The sequence below is a fragment of the Tripterygium wilfordii genome, chromosome 11 (genome assembly GCF_013401445.1).
Source record: "Tripterygium wilfordii isolate XIE 37 chromosome 11, ASM1340144v1, whole genome shotgun sequence".
Classification (NCBI taxonomy): domain Eukaryota; kingdom Viridiplantae; phylum Streptophyta; class Magnoliopsida; order Celastrales; family Celastraceae; genus Tripterygium; species Tripterygium wilfordii.
The window spans coordinates 203,558-228,364 of NC_052242.1; the positions used below are offsets into that span (position 1 = coordinate 203,558).

The window sequence follows — 24,807 nt, forward strand, 5'->3', positions numbered from 1 at the left end:
AAAAATCTTGAGCAGAAATTCTAAAAAGTTGACAATGCTGACGAGTTTAAAAAACCGAAATGAAGGATCAATGTCGTTTGAGACGAGCAAACGGGAGCATTATTGACATATCAACAAGGACGATTTCAAGGCCCTTCAAGAAGTGGTTGAAACCTCTTCTGAAACATCAAAATATATAAAAAAGAATGGTCCACAAAATACAATTTTCCATTGGCATACACTTGTCTGTTTCTTAAAGCACTGCAATTGCAAGAACTCACCCGCCAACTCAAACATGGTCAACAACAGCAGAAGCAGCAATTAAGCTCCTGGACATGATATGTCAGCAGACGACGTTTAGATAGCTACTGTAAAGAAGCAAGCACCTCCAGCAAGGAAGCAACAAATCCCATTTGGGTTTCTTCATTTATGGTCATGAAGAGAGGTACATGTACAAATAGTGATTTGGTTCCATTCTGCTCTGCGAAGCGAAGGGAATGGTAGTAAACATAGTTGCATACAAAACGACCAGCATCATCTGAGGTCATCACCGCATAACCCTGCTTTGCCAACGCCTTAGTGATATCCTCAACAGGAAGAGAAGTCTGTATGAAATTAGAAGAAAGGAAATTTTTGTCAGGGAATCAGAGGACGATAAGCAAATAATAGCATCATGACTATTATTCGAGTTTGAATATGACTAGTAGTGAATCTTTGAAGTGTAATAAAAAAATTTGACAGACGAGTTAGATCATATTCGAGTTTGATCAATTTGAAACAACAATATAACTTAAAATTCTGTCAGAACAAACATAGGGAAAGCAGGAAATAAAATCTTGGGATGCTCGTCATTTATCACACTGAACAACAATCAACCTACAAGAATCAAAAGCATGCAAGTTTCTCCTCTACCTCTAGCAGTAAAATAACAAGCCTCCAAATGCCTTCAACTACATTTAGAATCTTGACAGAGTATGACAGCCAATAATAACAAGTGATTTTCATAATAACAGACCAGATATGCAACAATCACCACATAGGAATTCAAAAGTATTTCTAGATCACGATACACCATAAAAACAATGTGAACTCGCACAGAGATCCCGTTTCTTTTTCAGCAAAAGAATAGTATATTCCACTAAAACATAAAACCAATGAAAATTGTGATACAGTAATATTTGACCCATTTTACCTCTCGTATTCGTGAAATTCCACCATCCGCAGGAATAATTGGTACTTTCTGCAAAATATAAATTAGCTACAATAAGACTCCAATGTTTATGGAAGATGAATATGATACAAATTTCACATGCACCACAGAAAAGACTCTTGGGATATATCAAACCTGAGGTTTCCATCCCATCTCATCAGGACAACGGAAAGTAGCTTCATTAACAGCTTGATGCTCAATAGCAAATCTTGTTGCACCACTATTAACTCCAAAGTGCACCTGAAGAGAAGTTTCTCGGACAGAGAAAGAAATATGATGCATAAGGAAAAACTTTGCTTGCAGCAAGAACATGTTTATGGGGCAACATTTGCTTGTGCTCAGTAGATAAAATTCTGTGTGTCCGCCTAGACTAAAAGCCAAACTAAAAGGAAAAATGAAGTGGGCATGTTTGAACTGCAATATACTTCACAAAAATTGCAATGAATAATACCAGAACATTCAGTAGGAAGACAATTCCAGTGCTAGATATTTTCTCTGTGTATTCGTGACTTTGTGTGCATGTAGTAAACAATTTTGGTCGACCTACAATAAAGTACACATTTTAAGGTATCCAATATCGAGAAGTGCAAGGCAGAAAGAGCAGGAGTTTTGAGATGCCATTTCTAGAATACACTTTCTGAGCATTCCCCACCCAAGTCGGGAATGGGACATGCAAGTTTAACAAAAACATGGCAGGACTAATCACAAGCTTAATTCTTTCATTTCAAAGACAAAGTAATGGAAAAGATAAGGTAAACTTCAAAAGGGCAGGAAAGAATTATGCATCACGCAGAAATACAAGACAGACATATAAGTAACTAACCCAAATAACTCTTCCGGGATTCGAAGATTCTGATTCTTTCGAACTTATAGCAGATTGCAATGTCTGATACAAGGGAACAAGGGCTCCCTGGCCAGCAGTTTCAAGGATGCTGCAACTTCCAAGAATCAGACCTTTTGGCAAACCCTTCTTATTCAAGTACTCTTTAAGGTTGCAGACAATGATTTCAGTTGGATTCTCAGAAACTCCATGGAACTTCTTAAACCCCGTCACATGGATTGTTATTGCTGGAGGCACCCCTTCGGACCCCATGACGAGAATGTTATCGAGATTAAATCGTCAATGGTTATATCATCAAATTTTGAATAAAATTTCAGAACCTGGATAGAGTAATAAGATGTTTTTCGTCCATCAGTAAAATAAGCATCAGCTAATTCAGAATTACCCCGTGCAGAAGCAAAACATATCAAAAATTTGGAGCATCTAACTTAAAAGATCTATCTATGAGGTTCTTTTTCACAAATCCTGATATTGATGAACATGCAATTCAAAATTGTAACCCGAATATCATGTACTTTGTACCACAACAAACAGCAATCGACCAAAACTACAATAACAATGTATCTGAAAGCTTGGATTTCCTCAATATTAACTTCGAAATAATGTAAAAACACTAAAAGAAAGAGAATTTTAGCTTTTTTTTATCTTCTTTTTAAAAATAATTGTATGTGAACTTTATCCAAGCTGGAAACAGAGAAAGCAATCAGAATTGAAAATCGTCAAAGAAAGCCAACAACAGCCACTTCAAATACCCATATACAAGATTATATAATCGAACAATCCGATCCCATACCCATCTGATGACAGACTAGTCTTTTAAAACCTCCCCGATTAATAAGAGAGAGAGAGAGGGAGTTAAATCACGAGAAGTCAGACTTCAAATCGATCAAACAGCCTGATAATAGCAAGTATCCAACAAACCAGAAAGGAAAATCCCACAAAATCTACCTCATATTAACAAAGTCTTCAAATTTCCAATAACTCTGATAAAATTAACGTGGAATAATAAAAAGAGGAGAGGAAAACGACAATTGGACATCTCCCTGCTGTTGTATTCTTACCTGTAATCTCCAAGACAGAGAGAGAGAGAGAGACAGAGACGACTCAGCCACCAGTCTTATCTGTCTAAAGTTGATTTAGCTCAAAACTAATAAAGATTCCGCCAGATTAAGATGAAGAGAGGATGAGATGAGAAAATGTAGAGAAAAAAGACAACTAATATAAAAAGGAAATCGTAGTGGACGAGTCACATTCAACCAACACAAATGACAAAACTGCCATACATACACACACATACATCTACTTCTTATAAATTGTTACATCTCTGTTTTATATATAGGGCTTATGCCATCTATCTATTTACGTGTGCGAAACATGGACCTTTTTTGTTTTACAGTGGGCGCCTGGGCGTAGATAAACCAATTACGTTGAGCCTGCAACAGTATTTAAGGTCATTTGACGTTTTTCTTGTATTCGTTATCCAATTATTTGTCTGTTTTTGATATACCGGGCATGTTTTATTTTTTATTTGTTCTTATCATATTGTTTAACTCAGATTTGCTTCGAACACAGCATTGGTTGGTTTCATTCATCCATAACCGCGCTTCTGAGTGTCTTTCATTTTTAGATTCACCGTTGATCCTGCTTACATCACCACATCAATTATATCGCCCCATTTCATACTCCTCTCGGGCGATTGCTCAGCAGATTCCTAGTTCTCGACGGCCGATCACCGGAGAAAGACGAATACCCATCAACGTCTATTGCATTCCTTTGCATCCAGAACCACGAGCCACATATTGTAACGGATTCTTCAATCAATACGTCACAAACAAACCTCAGTATCTACTGCTGTTCGGCGTTCGCTATTGTTTGCTCGTAGCGGCACTGTAAGTAGATTCTGTCTTTTCTTAATTATTTATGTAAGCGCGACTCTGAGTCTGTTGGTTTGAACATGAATGATTTAAAGCTGTAAACTTTGCTAGATGGACTCTTTTGTAACTGGGAAATAGGAAGTAGGGAAGTACGACCAAAGTGAAATTTTTGTACTTTGGTAGTTCGTGAGTACTGTTCAGCAAATTGAAAGTGAAAAGAAGAAATTGACTTTATGGGGCTTGCTCAATTGCATAGGAAATTTTTTACTTGGTCCTTTGTCTCTTTGTTTGATTACAGGGATATGTTGAGCAAATCCACAAATTATCCTTTGCTGACCAAACCAAACATCATATGGATGAGGACCACAATGATGAGGAAGTTTCATGGAGAGATAAGGTTACAATATGGAGAGATAAGGAAGTTCCTGATGGGTCCTCAAATGGTTCAAAGCGAGATATATTTGGTGATATGTTCGGTTCAAGTGAGACTCGCTCAAGACAAAAGATGGTTCAACTACAAGCTTACTCCTATCCTTATCGGATCAACATCATCAAACGGAGAAGTGAACAAATCTCTACAGATCATTGATCTTTCACAAGAGAAGCTTCAGTCTTATCTTCAACAACTAGTTATCTAGTCATGAAGATTAACGTGCAACAAACAAAGTGATAGGATTGTTTACCATTTACACTGTTAGGATGTTAAAGAAAGTTGTATATATTTGCTTGTGTTTAACGTGTATTGGTTAAGCATGAAACAATATTTGTATTCTTAATTTTATCTGAGGAAACAAGAGAAGAAGTGAAATGTCAAATGTTTGAACTTTGGAAATTAATATGCTTGGGATATTTAGCGATTTCAAATGGGTGAATCCAGATTTCTGAATTTTGATGTACAGAAAAGTGTATCATCCCTGTTTCTCTCCAAAAAAAATTTCATGCAGCTAAATAGAGGACAATAAGTTTGTATTTTTCTTTCAATTTTAATTGAATTTCAGGTCATAGTGTGTATGGCATGATTATTAGGCAGTGGACCTTTTACAGCCTAGGCTAGTTGTTGACGCTTATTTAATTCGAACATATTCTGTGATCATGATATTTTGTTCACATAATTTTTTACATCTCACTTTTCTAAGGTATAAGAATATATTAATCTACACTTGATCCTTGTTCTGCCAAGTATATGGTTGCTTTGTTATGCTAAGCTTCAATTACTTCACTCAATCAATGTCACAACTTATGTTTGACAATAATATTTCTGACATGATTCCCAGTTCTAGATAGCATGAGCGACTTGTGGATTATTTTAGGAAAGCATGATAAAAATTGTATTGGCATTAATATTTATAGTATTAGACCATGCAGTTTGCTGCAAGCAACTTACAGTTGGTGGCAGGGAGGTATTGTGTACTGACTGGAGGAGAAGCCAATATCTGTCAGAGATTTCGTGGGTTAAACTGTGGTTAATTGAGAGCCTAAACCTTCGGCTTCCTAATAGAAAACATGATTCAAATCAATTCAAGAATACAAGGAAATTCATTTGGAAATGACTTTAATACAAGGTAGAAAGGTTTGTGAAGAAAATTTCTTAATGGATATGCACCATGGTTAGTAATCACTTACGTATTCAGTTTCATCATGTTCCAGGAAATATTTACTGTGAGCGCATTGGGCATAACATTGACCTCGCAACTAATGAATTGATTCTGCGTGATGTCCAATATGAAGCCATCCTAATCAAAGTTAACAATAAGATTCCTGGATTAGGCTTGCAGGTGGATGCTTCAGAACTTAATTTGCTTTACAATGACAGTTAAGCACACAAACATTAGGAAAATATTAAGAAATACTACCTGTGTTATGACAAACATTGCACTCGTGACGTTAACTCACTTTCTTCATCCATTATGTTTTGCTGTTGGTATTGCAGGTATAATGTGGAGGTGCCTGATTCGTATGAACATCACCTTCCGGGTGTCATTGATGGAGATAACCATCTTTTTTATGAGAAGCGATCGATGAACTCGCAGCTGCATGGAATATTCTAAATCCAGTTTTGCAAGAAATAGATAGGAACAATATATAGCCAGATCTCTATGAATTTGGAGGAAGAGGTCCAGTCGGAGCTTACTAACTATGGGCAAAGCATGGGGTTCCGTGGGCTGATGATTAGCTGGGTTTTGTCAAAAACATCTGCTGAGAAGAAAGCCCCTGAAATGCGGTAATGTTGCTCTTCTACCTCTTCCTGGTCCATAATAAATGAATGCTTCGTACATTTAAGACTTGGTCTTGCCATGTCCTCCCTTTTCTTTTTTGTCCTTATTGTTGTTTTGTGGAATATGATGTTATGACTCAAATATGCCCATCTGTTCTAAAACCAACTAGGTCGAGGTTAATTTCAGAATGAAATTTCTTGGCAAAATTGTCTTGATACATATGCTGGAAAACTTCTTTATCATGAATGTATTGTTCTAAGATCATGTGGTCAGATCTAGTTGATCAGATTTGAGGCGGAGGCTGTATACAATGCATTACTTTAATAATGTACAATAGTTATCTAAATTCTTCCTTTATTTTACTGATAAGCATGAAACATAGAAATTCTTCTGCTGCTATGTATGCAAGTTGTAATTTGAATTCCGTGTCTGCCTAGTTGAATCCTGTGTATGCTATCACTGTAAGTTGGAATCCCAACTTCTTGTCTGAGATTCTTGTCTAACCTCATTAACAAAAGCCTTAAGGTTTTTATCCGAAGATCCTCCATCCTTTACAGCCTCTGCTGCCAAATGTTTCCATTTCCTTGCATTCCTTCTCAGTTCCTCACTTTTTTCTCCTCCCATGACCATCTCCAAGCATCTCTTGATCTCATCTCCTTGAGCTATCCCTTCCTCATTGTATACAACCCTCACCCCGGTTTTCCACACATCCTCGACCATCTTTGCATTTGTGGGTTGATCCACCCACTGTGGTAATGCCACCATTGGCACTCCTGCAGCCAAGCTCTCCAAGGTCGAGTTCCATCCACAATGGGATACAAAACATCCTATTGATGGATTGGACAAAACCTCCACCTGAGAACACCATGGAACTATGATTCCTTGTCGCTCCAACTCTTCTCTGCAACTCAGTTTCTCTTTTTCTTCTTGTTCTCTTACCACCCACAAGAAAGGATGCTTGCTATCCAGCAACCCACGTTCGAGTTCTTCCTGTTGTTGCTTGGATAACACAGCAATACTTCCGAACGATACGAAAACAACCGAGGTGCTGGGCTTCAAATTCAACCACTCCTTATAATCTTCCTTCAAGTCATTGCTTGAATCTTTCTCAATTAATGGAATCAATGGTCCTATTCCTACCATAATAAAGCTTTCAATGGCTTTCAAGGCCGCAGATTCTAATGCATCAAAGGTGTTGATAAGTATTGTCGGCTTGGTTTCCTCAGACAACCTCTCTAGCTGCTCTCGAAACGATGGAAGTCCAAAAGTGTAGGTATTGGAAGGGAGCAGAAAAGAGGGAAGATCATGGCTATCGAGTGTTGGTAATCCTGGTAGTTCAACCCGATCACCATTGCTGCTACTATTGGAGATATCTTCAGCATACTCACTAAAGAAGTAGTAATAAATGTCCAAAACTGTCGCCGGCTGAACCCAAAGAAGCACTGAACGGAGCTGAAACCTTCTTGCCACCTCTGCCACCCATGTATTGAGTAAAGTGTACACCAAACAAGTAAATGGGTGCCCTCCATTTCCAGCAGTTGCCTTTATCAGTTCAGTGATATACTGCGAGCCCCGTCGCTTTACCTCAGACAAGTACCGATTAGGAGCATCGTCATCATCAGTCGCCTCGAACCCATCATCATAGCCATCAGAGAACAATGCAATTGCCAAGCTGTCCGGAACCAACTTCTTGGTCATGCGCTGTCGTGCAGAGATACAGGTGACCATAGTAACACATGCACCATTGAGTATAAGACGGTTCGCAAACTCAAGGGCAGGGTTTATGTGGCCTTGGGCAGGGAATGCTACAAGGAGAAAGTGAGGTTGAGCCATTGTCTGGTTGGTATGAGTGAATTCGAGGTTGTGGTGAGGACTGAGGATCCTACAAACATATATGTATTGTATGCACATGCATGATTGGGATAGAACTGAGAGATTTCAAGAAGGATACAGGACATAGACATAAAAGATGACGTCTGAGGTGATGAGATATAGGGATGAATGATTTAGATTTTGGAAACTACCTATTCTTTGAGATGATTTGAGACACTACTTCAAGATAGAAATTAAGCTTTTTGTCTTGTGTCCAAGAAAAATCTCGAGGAAGATTTTCTCTAGTATCACTTTGCTAGATGACTAGATCCATTGATATTTTCTGTGGTTTGTGACTTCATTGTCGAACAGTATTGATGTCGAACACTACCTACCAGCTGAGATGATTAACACACACACACTACTAGTAGATAGATATGTTGATGTTATCTGTGGTTGCAGTTTTTCTAAAAAAACTGGCAGCGTTCTGTGTCTGTTGAGCGTTGAACATTAGTTTAACAATGGGTTTCTTTCTGTCTACCAGATTGATATGAGCATAGTGTTCATCTTGGACCACGACAGCTGAAAAGCCTCTGTGCATATTTAAGACTTGCTTCTCACCATGTGCTTCCTGCTTTTCTTCGTATGGCAGGGCAGCTATGTATGTACCATCAACTCTAGACAATTCTGCCTCAACTTCAAGTGAAAGCGGTCCCATTGAGACTTCGGTTGCAAATCCACCCATCCCTCTGTTGATAATGGTACCTTCACAGGCAACACAGATAATAGAGAAAAAAAAAAAACAAACAGTGAAATGAGAAACAAAGAGGAAGAAAGAACACCAAGAAACAAAGAGGAAGAAAAACACTCATAAGTAATACCGTATCATACCCCTTTCATTACCGCTTGTTTGGTAGGGCGGCTCCACAAGTGGAGTCGCAAACAGGTGATTAATTTCTATTGCAGATTCCAGTTTTTTTTTAAAAAAATTTTAATGTGTGGGTCCCACACTTTTATATAAAGTATTATTCTTTTGCTCATGGGACCCACCTAAAATTAAAGTTGTAACATTATTTAATAGTATACTAATAGATTTTAAATATAAAAATTATAAATTAATTATATTTATGCATTTATAATTATTATAACAGTAAATTTAATATTGAAATAAAATAATTAAAATTTAAAAATACAAATAAAATATACTTTTAAATTAATAATTATACTTTTAAATTAGTAATTATAATACAAATAAATTTCTTAATTTTTATATAAAAATATTTAATAATGTATACCTAAAAATAATATAAATAACAAATAAATTTATTTCATTAAATTTACTTACAAATTTAATATAAATTTTTTAAATCTGATATTAAAATATTTTAATTCAACACCTTTTCTGCTAATGTCAGTTATTAGTTCACCAAACACCTTACAATATATTTCACAACATTAAGCTCAACTTTTTTTCTACTGCATTTCTGTTCGTATTGAAAATCAATCTTTCCGCTTTACCAAAGAGAGCATAAGTGTAAAGTAATTCTTCTAATATGAGTCACGTTATTTAACACCCTCTACTGATCAAATTTGCACGCCTGAAGCTGAAGCAAGTATGAAGCTTCTGCAGTTCCTGAATAAACGAGCTGCCGTATGGTGTTTCATGATGCACATTTCACTGAATATCATAATTTAGTTGCAATCGGACTCGGTGAAGACTATGATAGGCCCAATTATTGGGCATGCAAGTGAGCGATGGTAAGTTGGTAACAAGGAATCTACTTGAATGACATACCAGACATCTTTCCTGGTTTTTCAACAAAAAAAAGTTGGTAACAAGGAATTTGTGGGCCTAGATGAGTTTGTTGCTAATGAGGCCACTCTGGGTTCTGGATTCTGACCTCTGGATGTTATGGAGATAATTAAAACGAGTAGGAATTGAAGGAAAAAAAACTGTTGGTAATGAATAAAGAAAGACAATAATCCTAGTTCCACATCCAGGGAAGATATTGTGTAATCCAAACAAATCCCAGAATTTAATCGCATAAAATCCTAAATATATTGCAAATAATCAAATACAAATTCTACAAGAGCATAGAGGAAGGATAGATCACCATATCATCAGCCACTTTATATCAAAACTATGAAACCAACACAAATCATTTGATGGAGCTACAACCACCACATGATCCAAATGAATCTCACCAGGTCCAGGGACATTAAACAGATCGAAAAGAGTAGCTTCTTTTTTTTTATATGTATATATATAAATACGTCTCTTGTCTCATTGCATGGGTAGCCCCTCCTGCAAAGTGCAAGACACATTCTCTGTCTCTCTCACTCTACATTTGTAATCTCTCTGCAGCCTATAGCTAGCTAGTATCTATACTACTACTCTTTGTCTTTGACAAATTAACACATACCCTCATCGTTATATATAATATAATTAAAGATGGTGGTGGGTGAGTTTTTGCCATTCTTGTTCATGCTTGTGGTGCAAATGGGTTATGCTGGGATGAACATCACATCAAAGGTTGCCATGGATGCTGGCATGAAGCCTCTCGTGCTTGTCGCTTACAGGCAAATCTTTGCCACCCTTGTCATTGCCCCTCTTGCTTATATCTTTGAGTGGTAATTGTAATTCCCTTCTCTATTAATATATATCTTAGTTAATCCAATCTTCATTAATTTTAGTTTCTAAGTATCTTTTTAAATTTGAGCCGGGGGTGTTTTCTGCTTTGCTCCCTTTATTATTTTTGCTTTGCAGGAAAACTAGACCAAAGATCACAAAGGCTATTGTTTTCCAGATTTTCTTATGTTCATTGACAGGGTAAGTTATACATATATGTAGCTATATATATATTATTTTGTTTTCTTCGATGAATAGTGTGGTAATATATATGAAGATAATTAAATATGCATGCAGGATAACAGCAAACCATGCTTTTTATTTTGTGGGTCTTCAACTTTCAACCCCAACTATAGGGTCTGCAATGACCAACTTACTGCCTGCCTTCACATTTATCCTGGCAGTCATTTTCCGGTAACAAATTAAAACCAACTCTTTCAATTAATTAATATTGAATTGGATTTGAATAATTTAATGTGGTTTGGTATACATATATATATATATGTATATATGTATATGTATAGACAAGAAACAGTGCGAGTAAAAGAGGCAACAGGGATAGCGAAGGTGTTGGGGACAGTAACTTGTGTAGGTGGAGCGATGATATTGTCATTTTACCATGGAAATATCATCAATGTTGGTGAATCTAAGATTCTATGGGACTACGCCGTCAAAATTGGAGGTAGTAACACCACCAACAATTCAAGCAGCTTCTTAGGTCCCTTGCTTCTCATGGCTAGCTCTCTCGGTTGGGCAGCATGGTTCATCATCCAAGTAACTATATATTCATTCATTAATTCATCTTGAATTTCTGTTTCAGCTTTGAGCTAGGCTGTCCTGAGGACATTTAATTTATGATTGGCAATTGCAGGTGAAAGTGAGCGCAAACTTTCCGGCTCCATACACAAGCACAGTGATGATGTTATTCATGGGAGCGATTGAGTGTATATTCATTGCCTTGATTCCAGAACACCAAGTATCTGCTTGGTCACTGAGAACTCCTGTCAGACTCTTCGCATCTCTTTATGCGGTCGGTACCTTTCTGTCACATTTTGGTTAATTTATTTATGGGCTACAGGACACGTACACAAATGAATCAGATATTCATACATTGATGATGATATATATATATATATATATATATATATATATATGATATGTACGTGGTGGTTGCATTGCAGGGGCTTATATCTTCAGGATTAGCATTTTACCTAACAACATGGTGTATTCAGAGGAAAGGAGCACTCTATGCATCCGTGTTCAGCCCATTTATGCTCATCATGGTAGCCATCTTTAGCTGGGCCTTACTTCGTGAGAAATTATATGTTGGAACGTAAGTATAATATACATGTATACATTGCTTAAGTTTGAAATTTTAATGTCATGACTTACTTTGTGTTGTTGTTGGTTAATTCAGTGCCGTAGGGTCTGTTTTGATTGTTGTGGGGCTGTACACCGTGCTATGGGGGAAGGATAAAGAGGCGAAGAAAGCCATTGAAGAAGAACAAGTGAGCAAGCCAGACATTAACGGTATTGATCTAGAGTTTCAGCAGACTGCTACTCCCTATAGCTATTCAAATGGCAATCGTCGTTCTCCAATTTAGACAACTGCCCCTGATATATGTAGCATCAGCCAGCAGAGAAGATTATAAATATATCAGGGAATGTAATTTTGTGTGCTACCTACCTTCAACTAATTTGTTTGCAGTTTGCAGTTTCCATTTCTATGTAAGTATCCATGAAAGGAGGATCTAAATGTGAGATTTGCATTGAAAGAAGATTATACCAGATCAGATGGAATACCATTTTATTTTGAGCTCTTTTCACTGTAATGGAGTTACAGATCAGCTATATGGACAGAAAAATATGGCAAAAAGTGTGATTTTCAGCTTTTGCATGCAATGTTATTATGTTAAAACCATTCAACAAGACAACAACAATGTATATGTTTGATAGTACGTTTTTTTTGCGTTCAATTGCACCTCACCTCACAGCACCACGTACAGTTTTTCGTGCCACGCCAAACGCTTTTACAGCAGAACATCATCTCACAGCACCACAACTTTTTATCTCACAGCACCGTACCTCACCTCACAGCACCACAACTTTTTATATTAATATTATTAGTCATCTAATATAATCGTAATTTAGATAAGTCAAATGCACCTCAGAGCACTGCATCACAGTTTTAAAACTGATGCGCCAAACAATTTTTGTGTTTCAACTCCTCTCACAGCACCACAGTTTTATAACTCACAGCACCGCACAACATTTCACAGCAATTGACAACACTCTCAAACAGCACCAATGAAAATGTTGTTTTCTCCATTTGATGAATGGCATTGGGATGTAATTAGAAAAACACCAAAAATATTTTGAAATAGCCAATCACACACTAATTTGTGATAAAATTAGGCATAAACAACATCTAATTTGTGTCCATACTCCACACAGTCAAGTGTCGTACACACACAAAATTTTTTTAATTAAATTATGGTGAGATAGAGATAGGAAGCCCGGGACCTGCTGTAATAACTGTAATACCTATTTTGAAAATTAAAATTTTTTATTTTTATTTTTAAAAATTATAAATATGTAGTGTTCATCGCAACGAACACAAGATATTTTTTTTTGTTAGAAACAAAAATCAAATTCAACATGAAAAAGACACGACAACTCTAAACCATCAGATATAAACTCAAAATATTTGATGTTTTTGATCACGATGGATTTGATTTTTGTTTCAAACAAAAAATATACTATTGGATTCGTTATGAAAAATACTATATATTTATAATTTTTAAAAATAAAAATAAAATTTTTTATTACCTATAAAGAATATTATAGCGGGACCTGCTGTAATTTTATTACAACATGTCCCGGGCACCCGATAGAGATAGTGGACAGAATGGTAATCCCACTCGCCCTAAACGGTCTAAAGACCCACGTTATCGAATCTGGCCAAAGCTTTAACGCCGTCAAAGGGCCTCTCTGACTCTCTCCCCAATCCCCATCTATATAATCTACGGCTCGGTCATTTCCTTCTCCTCGTTCTCCGTCTCCTGAGGCAGCTTCACAAGATCTGCCCTATAGCCTATGTAAGATTCCTCTCTGCGTTTTTATTAGTCTTCCGATGCCTCTAGTATGTTCATGTAAATGTTTCTATACGTTTAAAGCTTTTTGAGTCTGTAGCTGGTTAATCGTTTGATATGTGTTTTCCGTTTCTAGATTTGCGCACTTCTGCATGTTGGTTTGTTATGTTTTGTACGCTTTTCGTTTGTGGTTCAGTTGTCACTTGTATCTTTTGGTGTATCTAGATTTAGGTTTGAATCTGATTTGGTTTCATTCGATGGATGCTTCCCGTGTAGTTGATACTTCTGGTAGAAATTTTGCTTTTAAACCTTAGAAATGCTTTTTTGAGTTTATTTTATGCCTTTGTCCCGTGATTTGAACGTTATTAGAGATTTGTGTGCAACGTTTCGTAGATCTGTTAGGGATGGATCCGGTTGAGACTGCAGTGCCAGGTGTTTTTCGATATCTGTTGCATCTGATTCTTTAATAATATTTTTTCTTCTTATGAAGACTGAAGTAAATGAGATGATCTGGAACGGCATGGAAAAACTGTGGTGAATTATATTTTGAAAATTTATTTGAGATTGGTATGGGACTGATTTTATTTTTCAAGCAGTTAAAGGAAACTAGTGGATCAATGTGTTTTTTGCATTGTTCTATGGATTCTGTAGACTCACTTCATAATTTCTTGGTCTGTTCTCAGTTACAGACTTTTGTTGGACATTCACTTCATGAGGCTTTTTAGTTTTGATAGCTGTGTTCTTAAATGTTGTGGAGAACTTCTTCTTCTTTTGTATATAACAAGTATGTTTGTCTCATTCTGTGTTTTTGGCTTTTATCTATTAGGATGTTATCAGTTTTTGACTTGGATTTTTGTATATGCAGCTGAGTTGAAAAGATGGGGCTGTCTTTTGCCAAGCTTTTCAGCCGGCTTTTTGCCAAGAAAGAGATGCGAATTCTGATGGTAGGTCTTGATGCTGCGGGTAAGACCACCATCTTGTACAAGCTCAAGTTGGGAGAGATTGTCACTACGATTCCTACAATCGGTATTAAATTTTGCAATCACATCCTTGTTTGCTTGCAATTCATTTGGCTTCAACTGTTTAAATTACAGGAAGTGACTTTTTGTGCTTATTTACCCAGGATTCAACGTTGAGACCGTGGAATATAAGAACATAAGCTTCACAGTTTGGGATGTTGGGGGTCAGGATAAGGTGTGTTTATATAGATAATGAACAGAGATTTTAAATGTTAATACCGTTCTTGTGATATGCTTGAGTTGACCAACTAATTTCCTTTATGGCATACGTTGTAAGTTACAACGTACTTGTAAGTTTTTTACTACATTTAATAATGTTTGCTGGTTTCTTTTGTGTTATTGATGTCTCATAATGGAGGAAACCTGTAGTAATATCTTTGCATGCCAGGTGGTTTATGTGCTTTCTACCAATCGTGTTAGTTGTTACATTGCTGCATATAAGTATATAAAATTATTTTTGGCAAGCATTTTTTGAAGTTTTTCTTTCTGCCTCGAATTCTTCTTCCTTTTTGGCTTTTGCTTTGTGAAAGAAGGATGTATATGATATATTTCTTTGTCTTTTTATGCCTTGGCTCATTGCTTGTGTTAGGAGTAGAATAATTTGGTTTGGCTCTCTACCTTTGTGATTGGCATTAATATGATCAAACCCTATTTGAACTACCTTTCACTATTTGGTGTGCTAGTTTCCTGTGTGAGAATCCCATCTGCTTATCATGCATGCCTTTGAATACCATAGTTCCAGGACCAGTTATGTATCCGTGGTTGGCCTTGTATTAATCAGGATTTCTGCCATTAGCACACAATTGAAACTTAAACTAAATTGAGGCTAGCCATCTTGTATTTTGAGTCTGTCTTTTCTTTGATAATATGGAAAAGGCTATATGTGTTGTGGTAGATATTTCGTGTGATTATGATGTCTATGCTTTTGTTACAAATATGATTGTAACACTTTTTTTGTACATTCGCTGATTGCATACAAATCTGCTCCAGGGATCGATTGAATATAATAGTTTATGTCCTTTCAAAAAAATATAATAGCTTATCGCTGACCTTGTGCTAATTACATCTGGTCTTTCAAGTCTTTCCTCTGTTTCTGTGGGGAGGGGCTATCCATGATGTGGCGGACAGTTGATGTAATTATGGGTATGCCTTTTGTTTAAATTAAACATGATCAGCAATTCAGCATCTATTTAAGACATTTTTTCTCACCATTATAAGCTTGATCGATTCAACCTTCTTATGTTTCAAGACTTTCTTTCGATTATATGGGGAAGGCCGTTGACACTGGGTGTTGTTTCTCGCTTCTCTTTAGATTCTTTTGATGCATAATACATGTGCTTATGGACGGTCTTGTGCTGATTAGATGTCACTCCATCAGCACATAACATATTCATAAGCTACATTCAATGGCATCATACTTTTGTGCAAGCTTTTCTTTCAGTTTTTGCTGGAAACTGGAAAGGCTATCGAAGCTGTGCCAGAAATCTCACTTGTAACTATTGTTTAGTAACTTTAGTTATTACTCTTTTTATGTTTCTCTTATTAGTGTTAGCAGTTAGATGTGCTTATTGACGGTCTTGTGCTGATTAGATGTCACTCCATCAGCACATAACATAATCATAAGCTACATTCACTGGCATCATACTGTTTTCCAAGCTTTTCTTTCAGTTTTTCTGGAAAGGCTATCAAAGCTGTGCCGGAAATCTTGCTTGTAATTATAGTTTTGTTATTACTATTTTTAGGGTTTTTGTTATTAGTATTAGCAGTTAGATGTGCTTATTGACGGTCTTGTGCTGATTAGATGTCACTCCATCAGCACATAACATAATCATAAGCTACATGCATTGGCATCATACTGTTTTCCAATCTTTTCTTACGGCTTTGCTGGAAATGCTATCGAAGCTGTGCTGGAAATTTCACTTGTAATTATAGTTTTGTTTCTCTTTTTAGGTTTTTGTTATTAGTGTTAGCACTAAGATGTGCTTATTGACGGTCTTGTGCTGATTAGATGTCACTCCATCTGCACATAACATAATCATAAGCTACATTCACTGGCATCATACTGTTTTCCAAGCTTTTCTTTCAGTTTTTGCTGGAAGGCTATCGAAGCTGTGCCGGAAATATCACTTGTAATTTAGTTTATCACTTTTTTTGGGTGTTTTTATTATCAGTGTTAGCAGTTAGATGTGCTTATTGACGGTCTTGTGCTGAGTAGTTGTCACTCCATCAGCACATAACATAATCATAAGCTACATTGACTGGCATCATATTGTTTTCCAAGCTTTTCTTTCACTTTTTGCTGGAAAGGCTATAGAAGCTGTGCGGAAATCTCACTTGTAATTTAGTTTATTACTCTTTTTGGGTTTCTGTTAGTAGTGTTAGCAGTTAGATGTGCTTATTGACAGTCTTGTGCTGATCATTGCTCTGTGAGCACATAACATAATCATGAGCTATAGAGACTGAAGCCACCTCATCTTTATGCTGCCCCCTTTGGTTTTTATCAAGGGATGATATACACATGATGGCCATATGGAGACATTCCTTGACACATTTGTTGTGTTAATGTCTTCTTGTTTCCTTTTTCAGGTTGTTGAATTTATCATTTATTGAGCGGTGCATAAAATGTTTCAAATGAGCTAGCTTACTTACGCCCTATTAAGTGAATATTCATGATATTGCTGCTAAGTTTTATTTTTTGTCATTCTCAGTGATGAAGAGACTACTAGCATGTGTCATGCTCGGAGTATATGTTTCTAAGAGATCCTCCTTATGGTTACTGTGTTGTACCTGTCTATGTACATTCACATTCTATTGTGCATCCAAACAAATGCATATGTTTATTGTCGATGTGAACTAATATAGTTTAGTTGAGAATGCCAGTTTTAACTTTCTCCAGGGTTTTTATCATTTGGACTTTTCCCAGTAGTGTCTCTGACCTTTTTAGTAATTATTTCTTATGTAAATTAGCATCTATATGTTTGCTTTAATAATTCTGGATCTGTGCAGATTCGTCCCTTGTGGAGACACTACTTCCAAAATACTCAAGGTCTTATTTTTGTCGTTGATAGCAATGATCGTGATCGTGTAGTTGAGGCTAGGGATGAACTGCATCGAATGTTGAATGAGGTAACATAATTCTGGTCTTTACTTGAGTTGCTGATGGATGTTCATCTTGATATTAGTAATAGGAAGTAGGAACCTAAGAATCAAATTGAAGTTGGCAGCATATGAGGGTTACAAAAAAGTACTTGAAAGCTCCACGAATGGAAAAAAATTTCCAAAAAAAAAAAAGATTTCCTTGGTTGGTACTGCTGTTGTTTATGACTAGTCTAATGGCAGAGTCTGACTGGTTTCAACTTGAGACAAAGTGTTATTTGATCAATTGTATTGATATACGAGTGATGATCTTTTTTTTCATGGTCAGGATGAGTTGAGAGATGCTGTGCTGCTTGTGTTTGCAAACAAACAAGATCTTCCAAATGCCATGAATGCTGCAGAGATTACTGACAAGCTTGGCCTTCATTCACTCCGTCAACGCCACTGGTAGTTGGACCAGATGGCTTTGCCCTTGCTATGTAGTTTTCTTTACATTTCTGCTTACGCTGGATTACCCTGATTGAGTGATAATTTTCGTTTGCAGGTATATACAGAGCACCTGTGCCACATCTGGTGAGGGACTTTATGAGGGACTGGACTGGCTCTCCAACAATATTGCTAACAAGGTAGGTTCTTTTCTTCTTTTTTCAGATGAGCTCAAATTCCATTACTGATATCAATAAATCAGCTGGCATTTTTCTGATTTTTTGTTTTCTGACTGTTGCAGTCATAATGGACTTTTTTGGGCAGCAACTTGCGGCAAAATTTGATTCAACTTTAGGCTATGTGGTGTTCTGGATTTCTTTCTTTTAACCCTGTTAATTGTCGTGTGAATTGTATCTTGTCTTTATATTATTATAGCCTTATAGGAGTTGGGGTGTTTGTCCATGTAGATCCCGAATGTTTGATGGTTTCCATACGATTATTCGTGTATTGCCCTGTATCAATCTTGGGGAGACAGATGCAGACGTGATCATAATCTCTCTGCTTTGTAGTACATGATGTTGAAAGACTTCATAATTACGTTATAAGCGTTGTTGCAGTCAGTGAGAGCATTCTTCAATGCTCCTGCTTTTGTGCCCCTCACAGTCCCTCAACGGAAGTATTTGTGTTTGATAGTGATCAATGTCAAACCCAGTCTGCTGATGGGCCTTTTAGGTTTTGATTGAATGTTTGTTTGTTTGCTATAAATTGGATCAAAAAATTTCAAGTTACCTCTGGATTGGCTGTTATGTAATTTTGTTGTTTTATTATTTATGGAGAAATACTTAATTAAATTGGATGGGGGTTTCATCTAAGTTGCTGGGCTTGACCAAAGCCGTAGAAATGAGAATCTTCATCCTGTAGTTTATGGTCTTTAGTCTTTACAGGCTCAACAGGGCGCGTCGCTAGCTCTATTGGTGAAGAAAGATGTTTATATCCATTGGTGAAGAAAACAGCCCATGCGAGTCAGCACTTTGAAGCTCGGTCCATTAAGCCTACTAAGTTAAAATTCCCAATTTGCCAAATTACAATCCCTAGTTCGTTCTGATTCCAGCCCAAGCTCCTGCCTTCCATGATTTCATCCTCAAAACTTCAATCTTTCAACAAACCCAAATCAATTTCTATAAAATTTACGAGAACACCATTGATTCTGATTCTGCAAACGTCTCAGAGAATAAGCATTAGGTTACTGTTTCTATCTGTTGTCTGTCAGATAAATGCTATGAAGAGTTTTGCTGATTGAAGCTGCCTTACTGCTGCTTGGTGCCTTTGAAGCTGATGACAAAATTGTCTTTGACAATCCAAACGATCCATTATAATCCCCATTTTGTTGTTCCTCTCTAAAAGAGGATTTGGAGGACTTTTTTGTATATGTCATGAGATTATTTCAATAATCTTTTTAGAAGGAAAGGAAATGAATTTCTAGAACCTCACGCTTTGTGTGGAAGATAAAAGAAACACAAGTGTTCGTTGTAATAATATAATATATAGATCCTGATTCAATCTTGAAACAAATAAAATATGAAATTAATTAAGATAATGGAATATTCCATATTATTTATAAGTAAATAGAATGGGATTTCATCTAATTTGATGACCAGTGACCAAAGCCATAGAAATGAGAATCTTCATTTGATCGTTGATGGTCTTTATAGGCTCCACAGGCCGCATCATCCCACCATAGTGTCTCTCATGGAAGGACTTGTTTGCCTCTTGGAAATACTCTATCACCACGTTATAAGCATCATGGCATTCGCTCAGTGCATCCCTGAATTTGCTTGGACTTCTGTTCTTAACAAGTCCCCAAATCACAGCATTTGAGTTCACTGCTTTGCGCAGGGTTTGTTCAATGGTTATCTGAGTTTAACCCACAAAGTCTGTTGTTGGGCTTTTCAGGTTCTGATAGAATGTGTTGGAGCAGAAGTTGTAGTCCGCCGTTTTGGAACAAATGAAATCAATCCGATCTTTGGTTTGTTGATCGCATGACACTAACTGCCTCGTGAACAAGAATGAGAAGAGTATTGAAGACAAGACAAGGGCAAACCAAGAAGCCATATATATTTCTCTTATAAATATATATATTTTGTGTTCAAAGTTGGAACTAAAGATTGGTGAAATGGTAGCTAGATAGGTCGATCCATTCGTGAAGAAATATGTTTTTATTTATAGAAAAAAAAAAATAGGAGGAGGAGGATGGAGGGGTTGGTGTAATTTTTGATGTAAAAATACAATGAACTAATTGAATGACATGCCCTGTATTGTCAATTGTGAGATTAATATTACCAAATATTTTTGATAAGTGTACGATATATTGGGTGCGTATGGTAAACAATTTAGAAAGTAACATATATGCTAACATATATAACATAAGGGTCATCTCAAGTATGTACTTAATCGTCAAATACCCAAATGCTACTAAAATGAACAGTTTAAAAATGTTATTCCAAATGCTACTAAAATATTGGTTTCGATGCTATTTCCAAATAAGAGTTTGATTGCTGAAACCATTTGAAGTAAGAGTAGCATATATGGTACTCCAAATGGGCACATTATCATGCTGATATGGAATAACAATTAACAATATTGATATCAAATATTTTTATTATAAGGCAAGATTTTGTTCAAAAAAGAAAGAGGGAAACCGGTGGGATTATTTCCAACAAAAGTCGAAACATTTTGCATTTCTAGATATATGTTTCTTTGTGTAGATGTAGATAACAACCCACAACTCCATTTTCTTTGGCATAACAAATTAACAATTGTTCTATTTCTATAACAATATATTGGTCTTATAAGAGCATGTAACAATTTTAGCCCAATTTCTTTTGTGGAACTGCAGCCCAATACAAGTGAACAAGCTGCCCATGTGAGTCCGCGCTTTCGAAGCTTGGTCCATTAAGCCCACTAATTTAATATTCCCAAGTTTGCCAAATTACAATCCCTAAATTTCAGATTCCAGCCCTAGCTCCTGCCTTCCATAGTTTCATCCTCAAAGCTTCAATCTTTCAACGAACCCAACTCAATTTCTATCAATTTACGAGAACACCATTGATTGTGATTCTACAAACTAACAAACGTCTCAGAGAACAAGCATTAGGTTACTGTTTCTATCTATAGTCTGTCAGATAAAAGCTATGAAGAGTTTTGCTGATTGAAGTTGCATTGACTGCTGCTTGGTGTCTTTTTAGCTGATGAGGAAATTGTCTGACAATCCAAACGATCCATTATAATCCCCATTTGGTTGTAAATTAGTGTTTGGGGGACTTGTTGGGTTGTTAAAGCTCCACATAATTCAACATTAAGCATGTTCTGATAATCATTTTTGTTGAATCAATTGAAAGCGTCGTCCTTGAAATATCGCAACACCACTCGATACACACAAAAGGAACTATAGCTAAAAAAAAAAAACTTACTTCTTGTTCATATATAAATTCAGCATGTACAGAAACCCAGGAGGATTAAAAATACCTCCTCAATATGGCCTAAATAATAATTTCATATGGCCAGTTCAATAAGAAAAAATCCATGACCCCAAAAACTAAAGAAAAAGAAAGAAAGAGAGTCCCCATATAGGAAATTATTAATAGGAGACTAAAACAATCTCCTATACAAAGTCTTGAACCACCACTACTATATATGAAGTCCTCCATATTAGGATGTAGATCAAGGACAGGGAGCAAGCAGAGAACTACGCAGCCGATGGGGCGTTCATGTAGTGGACAACACCAGCCTCCGACAGCGCAGCCAAGAAGGGCTGGAGCCTAACCTCTTCCGACCCAGGTTCAACTGGACCACGAGCCACCACATTCTTGTAGTCCAGGGACTCATCATTGTATATGTCCCACCATTTCTTCACCACCATCTTTATGTCTTCCCTCTGCATGTTCTCTTCTTCCCCTGTGTACCTCCATGGCTTTGACCCCTACAAACAGTCAAATCCCAATTAGAACAAGTCATCCAAACCTTCAATTATAAATTATATTATATATAGGACACAGATCTAGATGCATGATAAATTAATTAATGGATACTCACAGCAGCACAGTAGTGCACAACTTTGACTTTCTCAAGTTCAATGTTCTCAGGGTGGCGCCATAACATGGCTAGAACAAGATTGTAAATTGGTGGGATTGGCCTGTATATGTCCCTGAAGTACATGTTCAAGAAGTCCTGCAATATCCAACATTTTTGTTCAACAAAATGTCATGAATTGTTGGTAAAAGTAGTGAAATAATAATCATGTCAGTTAAGCAAAATTACCTGCTCAGCAAAGGGAGTAGGAGGGGTAATTTTGAGGGTCTTCAAGAGGTCATCATAGACAGACAAGCTGGGCTCATACACAAACATGCCAGCATTGAAATAGAGAGGAGGCTTAGGGCCCAACTCCTCAGGCCATTGAACCTTGTTAGGACACTGCTGGCAGTACCCAATCTTGTATTGAGGGGTGTGGCTCCATGTTTTCTCACAGAAACAGTCCTTCACAGCATAAAAGTAGCCATCTTGCATGTCAAAGAGATGGTCTATGTTCTCAAACACTTGAATGTCTCCATCCAAATAGATCATCTTACTATACTCCACAAACTGCAATACCCATCCAAAGAGTCAATATAATTCACCCATGAAATCATAACAAATATACGAGAAAAAGCATGCAAAAAGGAAATAATTACCTCCCAAATACGAAGCTTGGAGTAGTTGATGACATAGTAAGCCATGGCGAACTGGGTCTGGTTCTGTGGAGGGTAAACAGGCTCGATCTCCTTGACTATGCAGCCCTGTTCCAGCAGTATCTTCCTGTGATCCTCCGGGACATCAGGCAAGATGGCCACCACAAGTGGGTACTTGCTATTGGCCTTCCTCAAGCCCTTGGCCAGCCCAACCACGCCTTTCACGTAGTCACCATTCCCTGCCAAGAAAGTCACATATGCACAGCTAGATATGCTAGCCCTCTTGGTTAAGGTAGTTGTGCCATTGGTACTGATATCAGGAGCCATTTTTTCCAAGTTAAGTTTTGAGACTTTTGTGTCGTTTAAGGATGGTTTGGTCTTCTGGGTGATGGGTAGTGAAAAGATGTGTTTGATTTGAGAGAAAAAAAGTGAGATTTAAGCAAGAAAGTTTGAGGTTTTGAGATGAGGAGAAAGTGGAGGCAGTGGGGGGTATATATAGGAAACTGGAGGTGAAAGAAAAGAATCATTCTTAATATTGGAAGGAAAAAAAATAATTCAATAAGGAATTTTTAAGAAACGATCTTTCTAGCTCGGCATTGAATAAGCAGCTTTTTCTTTCAATCAAACGACGTCGGCTTGTTTACTGTTGGACTTGCATGCGTGGCTTGAGAAAAGAATTCCAAGGACATGTTAAGATTTGATCTGACGGTGGAGAGGAAAACGTGTAATTGGACGGTGATGGATAAGGAGAATATACCAGAATATGCTCGTCAATTAATTGTCGGTTTAGAAAGAATGTCGAAAGCTAATTTATTTTTTATACTAAATGAGAGAGATTTCATTTAATCTCTTGATAGTTAAATCCAAAATTAAGGAATGTGAAAGGAAACATGCACTAATTATGGGATTATAACTGTAACGCCAATCACTTTATATCAATTCAAATATTAAATAATGGATCTATATATATATAGAAACTACTTTCAAAGAATATAATCATCCCTAATTCCTTTGATGTTAAAAAAGGAGGAAACCCAATATTGGAAAAATAAAAAGAAAAGAAAAGAAGAGCGTTACATAAATTTTAGTGAATCGGACTGAAAGGGGAAAAATATTGGGAAAAAAGAAAAGAAAGGGTAAAGTGGGTAAAAGAGCATATATTAATCCGTTTAACTACCACCGCCAAGCTTTAGCCGAGCAGCGACCAGGACCCCACTACACAGGAACGAAGGTCCCCTTGCTTAAGCCGCGTTGCGCTTTATAGACAAGTGGATCCCACATTATCTCGTTCCACCTTCCACGTTGAGACTCAAGTGACTGCGTGGCGCATCCAGGTTGCTTTTAGTACGATCAAGTGTGGACCCAAACTTTACGGTGGTTTTTGCGGGGTAGCTCTATGACGGGACACGTGGACAGAACCCCCACCTTCCCAACACCAACCGGCAACCGTTTAATTAGTTTTGTTAGGGCAAATGCAATGGTGAAGTGGTATTGGGCCAACAAAGATGTTGTCTTTTGCTGATGTGGCTGTATTGTAAAATGTGTTTTGCTTATGTGGCTGTATTGGGATAAGTGTTTTGCTGATGTAGATGTATTGATATTTAATGTTTTGGTGTAGTTTTGTTGTGGATAATATGGAGGAATGGAATGTTGTTGGGTTGGGTGGAAAGGGAAAGTGTGTGGGAAGAAAAAGTGTATAGAAATTTGTGTTTTGCTGATGTGGCTGTATTAGAATACGTGTTTGACTTGACTTTTTGTGTAATAGAGGTGGGACCGGGCCAACAAAAATGTTGGCCCAGTAAATTGTTTCTTATTGCATTTGCCCTTAGTTGGTCCAAATTGGGCCCAAGTAATTAATTTAAAAGGCTAGAAATTATAATATGGTAATT

At 37.0% G+C, this 24,807-nt stretch overlaps 6 protein-coding genes across 8 annotated transcripts; 3 read left to right on the plus strand and 3 right to left on the minus strand.

Moving 5' to 3' along the window:
• Positions 1 to 128: 128 nt before the first annotated feature.
• Positions 129 to 3,299, minus strand: LOC120008420 (pyrrolidone-carboxylate peptidase-like). Of its 3 annotated transcripts, none has more exons than XM_038858730.1 (5): positions 3,092 to 3,299; positions 2,013 to 2,350; positions 1,325 to 1,429; positions 1,172 to 1,219; positions 129 to 584 (listed from the first exon to the last, which is right to left on the minus strand). In XM_038858730.1, exons 2-5 carry the CDS (start codon positions 2,280 to 2,282, stop codon positions 345 to 347), a joined length of 663 nt encoding a protein of 220 aa, XP_038714658.1. In that variant the 5' UTR covers positions 2,283 to 2,350; positions 3,092 to 3,299; the 3' UTR covers positions 129 to 344. The 3 variants fall into 3 exon arrangements, with proteins under 3 accessions (XP_038714658.1, XP_038714659.1, XP_038714660.1); XM_038858731.1 differs by lacking the exon at positions 3,092 to 3,299 and adding an exon at positions 2,979 to 3,085; XM_038858732.1 differs by lacking the exon at positions 3,092 to 3,299 and adding an exon at positions 2,824 to 2,956.
• Positions 3,300 to 3,487: 188 nt separating this feature from the next.
• On the plus strand, positions 3,488 to 4,761 carry LOC120008419. The gene is made up of 2 exons (XM_038858729.1): positions 3,488 to 3,919; positions 4,203 to 4,761. The coding sequence occupies exons 1-2, from the start codon at positions 3,543 to 3,545 to the stop codon at positions 4,540 to 4,542; spliced, it is 717 nt and encodes a 238-aa protein (XP_038714657.1). The 5' UTR covers positions 3,488 to 3,542; the 3' UTR covers positions 4,543 to 4,761.
• A 1,529-nt stretch (positions 4,762 to 6,290) lies between these two features.
• On the minus strand, positions 6,291 to 8,289 carry LOC120008417 (UDP-glycosyltransferase 75C1-like). Its single transcript, XM_038858724.1, has one exon. The coding sequence runs from the start codon at positions 8,029 to 8,031 to the stop codon at positions 6,577 to 6,579; it is 1,455 nt and encodes a 484-aa protein (XP_038714652.1). The 5' UTR covers positions 8,032 to 8,289; the 3' UTR covers positions 6,291 to 6,576.
• Positions 8,290 to 10,384: 2,095 nt separating this feature from the next.
• On the plus strand, positions 10,385 to 12,230 carry LOC120008482 (WAT1-related protein At1g09380-like). Its single transcript, XM_038858812.1, has 7 exons — positions 10,385 to 10,563; positions 10,700 to 10,762; positions 10,859 to 10,975; positions 11,086 to 11,335; positions 11,433 to 11,591; positions 11,743 to 11,894; positions 11,979 to 12,230. The coding sequence occupies exons 1-7, from the start codon at positions 10,385 to 10,387 to the stop codon at positions 12,163 to 12,165; spliced, it is 1,107 nt and encodes a 368-aa protein (XP_038714740.1). The 3' UTR covers positions 12,166 to 12,230.
• A 1,291-nt stretch (positions 12,231 to 13,521) lies between these two features.
• LOC120009537 (ADP-ribosylation factor 2-B-like) lies at positions 13,522 to 18,850 on the plus strand. The gene is made up of 7 exons (XM_038860160.1): positions 13,522 to 13,659; positions 14,519 to 14,679; positions 14,777 to 14,847; positions 17,679 to 17,798; positions 18,097 to 18,215; positions 18,313 to 18,394; positions 18,496 to 18,850. The coding sequence occupies exons 2-7, from the start codon at positions 14,532 to 14,534 to the stop codon at positions 18,499 to 18,501; spliced, it is 546 nt and encodes a 181-aa protein (XP_038716088.1). The 5' UTR covers positions 13,522 to 13,659; positions 14,519 to 14,531; the 3' UTR covers positions 18,502 to 18,850.
• A 2,790-nt stretch (positions 18,851 to 21,640) lies between these two features.
• LOC120009027 (galactinol synthase 2-like) lies at positions 21,641 to 23,389 on the minus strand. The gene is made up of 4 exons (XM_038859453.1): positions 22,922 to 23,389; positions 22,512 to 22,832; positions 22,287 to 22,421; positions 21,641 to 22,173 (listed from the first exon to the last, which is right to left on the minus strand). The coding sequence occupies exons 1-4, from the start codon at positions 23,243 to 23,245 to the stop codon at positions 21,940 to 21,942; spliced, it is 1,014 nt and encodes a 337-aa protein (XP_038715381.1). The 5' UTR covers positions 23,246 to 23,389; the 3' UTR covers positions 21,641 to 21,939.
• Between the last annotated feature and the right edge of the window lie 1,418 nt (positions 23,390 to 24,807).

Bases quoted from the DNA above. Each gene is read 5' to 3' on its own strand.
- LOC120008420 (XM_038858730.1), bottom strand. From the start codon at position 2,282: ATGGGGTCCGAAGGGGTGCCTCCAGCAATAACAATCCATGTGACGGGG. The intron at 1,220-1,324 runs GTTTGATATATC...TATATTTTGCAG, and splicing joins AGATGGGATGGAAACCTCAG to AAAGTACCAATTATTCCTGC. The intron at 585-1,171 runs GTAAAATGGGTC...AATTTCATACAG, and splicing joins GAATTTCACGAATACGAGAG to ACTTCTCTTCCTGTTGAGGA.
- LOC120008419 (XM_038858729.1), top strand. From the start codon at position 3,543: ATGTTTTATTTTTTATTTGTTCTTATCATATTGTTTAACTCAGATTTG. The intron at 3,920-4,202 runs GTAAGTAGATTC...GTTTGATTACAG, and splicing joins TGTTTGCTCGTAGCGGCACT to GGATATGTTGAGCAAATCCA.
- LOC120008417 (XM_038858724.1), bottom strand. From the start codon at position 8,031: ATGTGCATACAATACATATATGTTTGTAGGATCCTCAGTCCTCACCAC.
- LOC120008482 (XM_038858812.1), top strand. From the start codon at position 10,385: ATGGTGGTGGGTGAGTTTTTGCCATTCTTGTTCATGCTTGTGGTGCAA. The intron at 10,564-10,699 runs GTAATTGTAATT...TTTGCTTTGCAG, and splicing joins CTTGCTTATATCTTTGAGTG to GAAAACTAGACCAAAGATCA. The intron at 10,763-10,858 runs GTAAGTTATACA...ATATGCATGCAG, and splicing joins TTCTTATGTTCATTGACAGG to GATAACAGCAAACCATGCTT.
- LOC120009537 (XM_038860160.1), top strand. From the start codon at position 14,532: ATGGGGCTGTCTTTTGCCAAGCTTTTCAGCCGGCTTTTTGCCAAGAAA. The intron at 14,848-17,678 runs GTGTGTTTATAT...GGATCTGTGCAG, and splicing joins ATGTTGGGGGTCAGGATAAG to ATTCGTCCCTTGTGGAGACA. The intron at 18,216-18,312 runs GTAGTTGGACCA...TTTCGTTTGCAG, and splicing joins TCACTCCGTCAACGCCACTG to GTATATACAGAGCACCTGTG.
- LOC120009027 (XM_038859453.1), bottom strand. From the start codon at position 23,245: ATGGCTCCTGATATCAGTACCAATGGCACAACTACCTTAACCAAGAGG. The intron at 22,833-22,921 runs GTAATTATTTCC...TGGGTATTGCAG, and splicing joins CCAAGCTTCGTATTTGGGAG to TTTGTGGAGTATAGTAAGAT. The intron at 22,422-22,511 runs GTAATTTTGCTT...TGGATATTGCAG, and splicing joins CTACTCCCTTTGCTGAGCAG to GACTTCTTGAACATGTACTT.